This window comes from Rhinichthys klamathensis, unplaced genomic scaffold (genome assembly GCF_029890125.1).
Source record: "Rhinichthys klamathensis goyatoka isolate OS25496 unplaced genomic scaffold, OSU_Roscu_1.1 h1tg001349l_1, whole genome shotgun sequence".
In the NCBI taxonomy this organism is placed as follows: domain Eukaryota; kingdom Metazoa; phylum Chordata; class Actinopteri; order Cypriniformes; family Leuciscidae; genus Rhinichthys; species Rhinichthys klamathensis.
The window spans coordinates 20,001-30,000 of record NW_026607430.1 but is presented as its reverse complement, the minus strand read 5'-3'; the positions used below and the strand labels follow the sequence as shown (position 1 = coordinate 30,000).

Below are 10,000 nucleotides of genomic sequence, written 5' to 3'. Positions count from 1 at the left end.
GAGTTGATGCTTAAAAATAGCTAAATTATCTGCCGATGGAGTGAGAAAAATAATGTTGTTTCTGTTTGAATTATGATTATTTTTCTCACCGCATTGGCAGATAATTTTGCTTTTTTTAAGCATCAACTCACTTAATTTTGATTAATTCCCCCAGAAAACAGGACATAATATCTTATCATTTTACTCATCTAGTAAATGCATCTTGATTTAAGAAATGTTTGATATTTGGACTGGAAACGAGACAAAAATACTGAGTAAAGCATGTTTTGCAGTGCTGCTTATGGATGAAAGCGTGTGCTTAATGATTAAATGTAAATGTGAAGCGTGTGTGTTTATCAGGGCCGTTCATCAGCGTCCTTCTGTCTCGCCTGGAGAACATGCTGGAGAACTCGATCGAGGTTAATCTGCTGGTGACGGGGCTGTTAGCTCATCTGGCCTCGTTCCCACAGCCGCTGCTGAGAGGCTTTCTGCTGAACACCCGGCCCGGCCGGCGCTCGCTCTACCAGGTACAGCACACCTACAGCACACTATACATGCAAAACTATAGTGTGTAACAGTTACACAGGTGAAATATCGTGCAAAAGTTTCAGTAATTCAACTTAAAAGCTGAAACTAATATATTATAGACTCATTACATGCAAAGTGAGATATTTCAAGCCTTTATTTGTTATAATTGTGATGATTATGGCTTACAGATATGAAAACCCCAAATTCAAAATTAGAATATTGTGAAAAGGTTTTCATATCTGTAAGCCATAATCATCACAATTATAACAAAGGCTTGAAATATCTCACTTTGCATGTAATGAGTCTATATAATATATTAGTTTCACATTTTAAGTTGAATCACTGAAATAAACGAAGTTTTACACCATATTCTCATTTCTTGAGTTTCACCTGTAATTGTTTTAGTGCCAGTACTACATTAAACTACTATATATAATGTTGAATATAAAACATTTCAAAGAATTGATTCTTAAATCATTGATTATTCCAATTTTATTAAACCATTAAAATGTAATCCAAAAAACTTAAAACAGAAAACACAGAATTTGGTTTGAGTGAAAAATATATATATGTCTTATTTCATAGGGCCCTAAACATGTAATTTATTTTTAAATTTTAATAAATGATTGTTAAATTGTATAAGTTTCATGATTTCAGTTAATTAGACAAGCTTTTTTATTACTAAAATTTAATTTAACCGTTAAAATGGGTGTCCAAAAAAACAACATTTTCACACTTGAAGTAAACTTTAACTGAAATAAAATAAAATAAAATACAAAGAAATATTTCAGTATCAACATCTCTCTTTTTTATTTAGTTTATCTTGTATATATATATATATATATATATAGAAATGACAACAAAACACAACAAAATTACTAAAACCTGAAAACAGAAAGTGTTAAATTAAAATAAACTCTAAATATTAGTAAACACTATAGGAGTATAGAAGTACTGCACAGTGCAGTCATGTATCATGTGATGCTCTACAGCTGAACATCAGTGTGTGTGTGTGTGTCGCAGGTTCTGCAGTCGGTGTGTGTTCAGATCGAGCAACACGCGGCGTCCCGTCCCGATTTCCCCGAACTGGTCCGTGAAGCCGCCCAGTACCTGCTACTCAAAGACCAGGCCTTAAAAGAGCAAGGTGTGTGTGTGTGTGTGTGTGTGCGTGTGTGTGTGTGTGTGTGTGTGTGTCGTCCCGTACGGATCTTTCTGTTATCATGCTAAAACAGTCTGTGCTGGGGTATTTAATGTCATTTAATATTTAACAATATTATTGATCTGCCTGCATTGACACCATTATAGATATATATATATATATATATATATATTTTATTTTTTATTATTCAGTGCCATGAGAACACGAGGTATTACATATTCACATTACATTAGCTGCCAGGAAATGAAAGAAAATAAATAAATAAAAATAGGAAAAAAAAATAGAAAAATGACATAAACTCCAGTGCTTTCAAAGCATTACATGTTTTCAGCGCTTTGTTTGTTCCAAAAGATTTACATATAGTTTAAAATAGTGAAAAAATTGGTTTCCATTTAACCCTACTTCTTTTTATCTTTTTAACTAAATAAATAACTGTATAATATGTTGTTCTTTACATTCCCAGTTTAAAAAAAGCACATCAAATACACACATTTCTATCATAGACTTCAGTTTTCTACTAATAAAGGTTTCTAAGTCTTTCCAAAATAATCTTGCGTAAATACAGTGAAAAAAGAGGTATGTGAAATATTACGCTTAAATCTTTCCAAAAATATGCTTCGCAGGATCAATTCTGTGGTGTTTTGTAAGACCCTTCTTTAATTTTGTTATTAACACAAAACTTATTTGGCAATTTCCATGCTTTGACACAAGAGATATTAACACATAAAGAAGATTTGCTGCAGGAAAAGACCAAACAAAGAGCATTTCTTATTATTTTGACACTATTATATGAGAACTGAGCTGGACGATGACATCACGCTTTCTCCAGAGCGCCTATATATATATAAATGAACTAAATTAATAACTTTTTTACCACAGAAATGAAGCATCACTGAACGTTACTTAAGCTGGACTGAGACACATTCTCTTCTGGAAACACACTTTGTTGCATTATTGTCCTGTTATCTCTGTAAAGCTGCTTTGAAATGATGTGTGTTGTGGAAAGCGCTGTGTCTTGACGGTGTGTGTGTGTGTGTGTGTGTTCCTCCTGCCAGAGAGAGATGCGCACCTGCAGGATAATAACAGCACCGGCTGGCTTCTGAACGGACTCGTCCCGGGTCGTCCACGCACGCCTCTCCCTCCGTGTCCCCGGATCCCTCCGGCGCTGCGCCACAGGGTGTTCGCCACGTTCCTGTTCGCAGAGTTCCTGAAGGAGCTGGCGGCCATCGCCCAGGAGCACGCCATCGTCCCGGAGGAGTGAAGACGCTCACACTGGGAGCTTCTTCCTGACAAACGCAAACGCCTCTCTCCTTCTGTCCCGGTCATGTCCCGTGCCGGACAGTTTTCACTGTGAACAGCCAATGTGTCACTTGACCACTTAGACTTATTAAAGGGATAGTTCACCCAAAAATGAAAATTAGCCCATGGTTTACTCACCCTCATGTCATCATAGGTGTATATGACACTCTTCTGCTCTGATTGGTCAGACGGCCCAGTCTGTTGTGATTGGTCTGCTCTGCTCTGATTGGTCAGATGACCCAGTCTGCTGTGATTGGTCTACTCTGCTCTGATTGGTCAGATGACCCAGTCTGCTGTGATTGGTCTACTCTGCTCTGATTGGTCAGATAACCCAGTCTGTTGTGATTGGTCTGCTCTGCTCTGATTGGTCAGACGGCCCAGTCTGTTGTGATTGGTCTGCTCTGCTCTGATTGGTCAGACGGCCCAGTCTGTTGTGCGTGGTCTACTCTGCTCTGATTGGTCAGATGGCCCAGTCTTTTGTGATTGGTCTACTCTGCTCTGATTGGTCAGATGGCCCAGTCTGTTGTGATTGGTCTACTCTGCTCTGATTGGTCAGATAACCCAGTCTGCTGTGATTGGTCTACTCTGCTCTGATTGGTCAGATAACCCAGTCTGTTGTGATTGGTCTGCTCTGCTCTGATTGGTCAGACGGCCCAGTCTGTTGTGATTGGTCTGCTCTGCTCTGATTGGTCAGACGGCCCAGTCTGTTGTGCGTGGTCTACTCTGCTCTGATTGGTCAGATGGCCCAGTCTTTTGTGATTGGTCTACTCTGCTCTGATTGGTCAGATGGCCCAGTCTGTTGTGATTGGTCTACTCTGCTCTGATTGGTCAGATAACCCAGTCTGTTGTGATTGGTCTGCTCTGCTCTGATTGGTCAGACGGCCCAGTCTGTTGTGATTGGTCTGCTCTGCTCTGATTGGTCAGACGGCCCAGTCTGTTGTGATTGGTCTGCTCTGCTCTGATTGGTCAGACGGCCCAGTCTGTTGTGATTGGTCTACTCTGCTCTGATTGGTCAGACGGCCCAGTCTGTTGTGATTGGTCTACTTTGCTCTGATTGGTCAGACGGCCCAGTCTGTTGTGATTGGTCTACTTTGCTCTGATTGGTCAGATGGCCCAGTCTGCTGTGATTGGTCTACTCTGCTCTGATTGGTCAGATGGCCCAGTCTGTTGTGATTGGTCTACTCTGCTCTGATTGGTCAGATGACCCAGTCTGCTGTGATTGGTCTACTCTGCTCTGATTGGTCAGATGACCCAGTCTGCTGTGATTGGTCTACTCTGCTCTGATTGGTCAGATGACCCAGTCTGCTGTGATTGGTCTACTCTGCTCTGATTGGTCAGATGGCCCAGTCTTTTGTGATTGGTCTACTCTGCTCTGATTGGTCAGACGGCCCAGTCTGTTGTGCGTGGTCTACTCTGCTCTGATTGGTCAGATGGCCCAGTCTGTTGTGATTGGTCTACTCTGCTCTGATTGGTCAGATGACCCAGTCTGCTGTGATTGGTCTACTCTGCTCTGATTGGTCAGATGGCCCAGTCTTTTGTGATTGGTCTACTCTGCTCTGATTGGTCAGATGGCCCAGTCTGTTGTGATTGGTCTACTCTGCTCTGATTGGTCAGATAACCCAGTCTGTTGTGATTGGTCTGCTCTGCTCTGATTGGTCAGACGGCCCAGTCTGTTGTGATTGGTCTGCTCTGCTCTGATTGGTCAGACGGCCCAGTCTGTTGTGATTGGTCTGGTCTGCTCTGATTGGTCAGACGGCCCAGTCTGTTGTGATTGGTCTGCTCTGCTCTGATTGGTCAGACGGCCCAGTCTGTTGTGATTGGTCTACTCTGCTCTGATTGGTCAGATGACCCAGTCTGCTGTGATTGGTCTACTCTGCTCTGATTGGTCAGACGGCCCAGTCTTTTGTGATTGGTCTACTCTGCTCGGTCAGATGGCCCAGTCTGTTGTGATTGGTCTACTCTGCTCTGATTGGTCAGATAACCCAGTCTGTTGTGATTGGTCTGCTCTGCTCTGATTGGTCAGACGGCCCAGTCTGTTGTGATTGGTCTGCTCTGCTCTGATTGGTCAGACGGCCCAGTCTGTTGTGATTGGTCTGCTATGCTCTGATTGGTCAGACGGCCCAGTCTGTTGTGATTGGTCTGCTCTGCTCTGATTGGTCAGACGGCCCAGTCTGTTGTGATTGGTCTACTCTGCTCTGATTGGTCAGACGGCCCAGTCTGTTGTGATTGGTCTACTTTGCTCTGATTGGTCAGACGGCCCAGTCTGTTGTGATTGGTCTACTTTGCTCTGATTGGTCAGATGGCCCAGTCTGCTGTGATTGGTCTACTCTGCTCTGATTGGTCAGATGACCCAGTCTGCTGTGATTGGTCTACTCTGCTCTGATTGGTCAGATGACCCAGTCTGCTGTGATTGGTCTACTCTGCTCTGATTGGTCAGATGACCCAGTCTGCTGTGATTGGTCTACTCTGCTCTGATTGGTCAGATGGCCCAGTCTGCTGTGATTGGTCTACTCTGCTCTGATTGGTCAGATGGCCCAGTCTGTTGTGATTGGTCTGCTCTGCTCTGATTGGTCAGATGACCCAGTCTGTTGTGCGTGGTCTACTCTGCTCTGATTGGTCAGATGACCCAGTCTGCTGTGATTGGTCTACTCTGCTCTGATTGGTCAGATGACCCAGTCTGCTGTGATTGGTCTACTCTGCTCTGATTGGTCAGATGACCCAGTCTGCTGTGATTGGTCTACTCTGCTCTGATTGGTCAGATGACCCAGTCTGCTGTGATTGGTCTACTCTGCTCTGATTGGTCAGATGACCCAGTCTGCTGTGATTGGTCTACTCTGCTCTGATTGGTCAGATGGCCCAGTCTGTTGTGATTGGTCTACTCTGCTCTGATTGGTCAGATGACCCAGTCTGCTGTGATTGGTCTACTCTGCTCTGATTGGTCAGATGACCCAGTCTGCTGTGATTGGTCTACTCTGCTCTGATTGGTCAGATGGCCCAGTCTGCTGTGATTGGTCTACTCTGCTCTGATTGGTCAGATGGCCCAGTCTGCTGTGATTGGTCTACTCTGCTCTGATTGGTCAGATGGCCCAGTCTGCTGTGATTGGTCTACTCTGCTCTGATTGGTCAGATGACCCAGTCTGCTGTGATTGGTCTACTCTGCTCTGATTGGTCAGATGGCCCAGTCTGCTGTGATTGGTCTACTCTGCTCTGATTGGTCAGATGGCCCAGTCTGCTGTGATTGGTCTACTCTGCTCTGATTGGTCAGATGCGTCTTCTCGACATGAACAACACGAACCAAACTCTCCCAGTCTCAGATACACTACAGTGTTTGAGGGCGGAGCTAAGAGACTCTGTTCAGCCAATCACAACCATTATGCAAATGAGTTAGAAACATGCGCAGCTTCACTGGACTGGAATTATCGACGACTCGTTTCCGGCAGTTCAGAATCACTTTCCTTCTTTTAGAAGACAATAACTTTATTCATCTGCACTTTGATCTTTTAAACTTTGCACAGCTTTTCCAGCTTTATTACACACTACATGAAAGGAAAAGGCATAATAGGGCACTTTAAAGCAATCCGGGCCTCATGTGTGCAAGTGAACCTTTATTGATGAATAATTTGATTCGTATATAATGATAATGGCTACATTAAAGGAACAGTTCACCTCAAAATAAACACACATTTTCTCATCCTAAAGTCGCTCCAAACAGGTATTATTTTTTTATGCACAAAATAAAAACAGTTTGAAAAGAATCCGATTTTTGTTTGAGAAAACGCTTGTCAAGCTCCATAAAGGACAAATAAAATAATATAATATCATCCGTCCATGTGTCTCATCATGCTCTATATTCCAAGTCATACGATAGTATTATTGTGAATTATTATTTCTCAAACTATGGCACCTGTGGCGGGTGAGTAAATAATAAGTAAATTTTAATTTTTGAAAGAACTATTCCTTTAAAAACCTTTTGTGTGTGTTTTATTTTATTCAGATTCATGTCGGTTTGTGTTTTACATTATATGGCCATAACTTGTTTATAGATTAATCACTGTAATTAGATGTTTATCATTTACATTTCAAACATAAAGTATCTTTTTTGTCTGTGTGAACCTTCATGTGCATTGGTTGGTGAAAGTGTAATTATATATGAAGGTGGTTGATAAAGATTTTTTTTTTAAAGAAGATATTTACTTCGCATAACATGCACTGATGAATGATTCATAATTACACCAGGAACATGAATTAAGAAAGTGAATTTAATTTCATGTTGATTTTAAGCACCTATTGAAAATGTTTTAAATTCTATTCCGGTGAAACCTGATTTGTCGAAATGTTTAATTGTATTGAAGCCAATGGGAACTTTTCTAGGCCAATGTGAGATTTTAATCCACTGTGTTTGTTACATGATGATGCTTGCAACATTTTCATTTTATTTGATTTTCCGCAGTTTAATTCTGTCACTGAAGTCACTTTAAATTCTGTCATTTTCAGCTACAAAATGACTGAGAAATCTAGAACTCGAATCTATTGAGAAATCAAATGCAACTCCAAATATTCAATATGGCTGCAGATGATGTGAAGCCTTATTTTGATGTGTATTTGTACATTTACAATTTGTTGAATAGATGATTTTGAAATGTTTTATGACCTGTTGTCACTGATGTCAATGTAAAGTTTTGTACACATATTTTTACAGAACAGTCTGTCACGTGGACCGCAGAAAATGGTTTGTTATGAGCCTTTTGTAATATTATTCTGCCCTCTAGTGGTAAATTAAAACTCCATTTGTGGTGTATATTCATATACGTGTGTGTGTGCCTGTGTATTTATAATGTAAAAGATAAATATAGGCAGCTTAATGTAGAAAGAATATATTGAAGATGCCACTCTTGAGCCACAACGTAAAATAATTAGTAAATAGAGATTTTATTTTGTACATATATTGATAAAACATTAGTTAACGCCACATTGCAATATATGAAACAATTCAAAAGGATTTAGATCAGCATATATATATATAATATTACTAAACATACACGATTTACAATACTTTCACCGAATAAAAACAGCTCTCATATATTTAAGACATTGAAAAGTGTGTTTGGCCTTTTCACACCAATTGGTCATTTTTGGCTCAAGATTTTAAAAACAACAAAAATGTATATGTTTTTATTATAGTGCCACCTAGTGTTGGAAGGTTGATGGTTTCTGAGTTTCTCACCAAGTTTAGAGTCTCTGGGATTTACAGTTTCTGACACTTTTATGGCAGTATAATACAGTTTTTTACAATCACTTTGTTACTATTTTCAGAACCTTGATGTCATTTTTCAAAACTCTAGACACAAAACTCAAAACGATAATCACTTGTAACACAGGCTGTCTAATGTTCAAAACATTGATTTCAACAAATTCACATCTTTAAAGAAATCTTGCACTTGCACAATCATTGGTTCAAAAAACAAATTAACTGTGAAATACCATTGAAACATAACTATAGATCACCCACACACAAGCAACCGATAGTTTCACTGTGTCATTGTTCGTACAATCATTAAATATTGTAGAGCAAAATAGGTGATACAGGTTTCATTATGGTACTACATGTACAGTAAATACATCTCTGTAAAAGTACTGCAGTAGTAGAGAGAATATTACAGACACAGTGGAATCATTGTGAACAAAGTTTGTAATATATTGATGCAAAACACTACAGTACAATCACAACATGGTTTTTTGAATCAAAGCAAAAATAATTAGCTATGAAATAGAAAAGAAAAGACAGTACTGTAAAACATCAAATGCAGTGTTCCTCAACTTGCTGTAAGAAACTAAACAGGAGTGATTACTGTACTTCTACACTGTCATCAACTCTGTGTTGTGGATTTGGCCACAGGTTCTCATCTACATCACAATGGATGTTGGAAAATGACATCTTGGAAAAAACCTTTGGCATGGCGAGTCCAGGCCTGACACTGCTCTGCTGTGATTGGCAGAATTGGACACGCAGTTACAAGGGCCTGCATCTATACAGTACTGTACTGTCAATACTGTACATAGTCTGAAAAGGTGGTACAGTATTTGGCACCATAGACACAGTGTCTGATGAAGCATTACAGTATGATAAAATATTAGGCTACATCCATGGATATTGTAGTCTAATTGGTTCATGCCATGCTAATTGGTGACAATGAATCTCATTATCTTGAAACTTTCATGATTTACTGTAAACATGAAGATTGTGTGTCTGTTTCCATACAACTATGCATTAAGAGTAATGCAAAAGTTACTTATCATTTTGAGCAGTTGTATCAATTGATAGTTAGATCATTGTAAGGAAATGAATAGACACTCATTTGAAATGTAATGTGTGAATTGCCTTTTGAAATAGTAGTACTTTGATGTTAAAGGAGCTGTATGTAAGAAATGTATTTCAATTAATCATAAAATGGCCCTGATGTGTCTCTAGACATTAAGAAATCATGTCCATTTCAAATACTTATATCACTGACAACAGTAGTACGGCCACGATATTGTCATTTAAAAAGTGCAGTTGCAGCCCTCAACTGATGTTGATGTTGTCATCTTGTGTTTTGGCCTGAAGCCCCACCCTCCACCTATCTACCAATCACGAAGTCAGTAGTGTTGCGGCATCCGGGTTGCCAGCTCTGCTCTAGTTGAAAGCTCCTTGTGGCAGCCTATATTCCTGCTGGATCCTGCAGCCTATCTGGCAACCTCGAGTCAGGGGGGAGGGGGAGGGGGAGGGGATACACCGCTCTACAGTAATTTGAAAGTGATTGCAGTACCAATTTTGGCCACAATCCTACATACAGCTCCTTTAAGTTGTGTCATATTGAACAGGTGATCTTTGTTGAATGAACAAATGATCTAAGTTTTATGTGTATTGTATCCAAGCAATTGAGAAAAGGGTTAGAGTTTTGAAAAATGTGCTTTTTGATCATTGGTTGTGAGTTTTGTGTCTAGAGTTTTGAAAAATGACATCAAGGTTCTGAAAATAGTCACAAAGTGATTGTA

The 10,000-nt window shown here is 40.0% G+C and overlaps 1 protein-coding gene across 1 annotated transcript in view; it reads left to right on the top strand.

Moving 5' to 3' along the window:
* The window catches only part of LOC130079727 (FHF complex subunit HOOK-interacting protein 1A), a 20,631-nt gene extending 17,704 nt beyond the window's left edge, over positions 1-2,927 (top strand). The window contains exons 10-12 of the mRNA XM_056245088.1: positions 340-506; positions 1,531-1,651; positions 2,722-2,927. Coding sequence (XP_056101063.1) covers positions 340-506; positions 1,531-1,651; positions 2,722-2,927 — 494 coding nt within the window. The remainder of the gene's footprint in view (positions 1-339; positions 507-1,530; positions 1,652-2,721) is intronic.
* Positions 2,928-10,000: the final 7,073 nt, after the last annotated feature.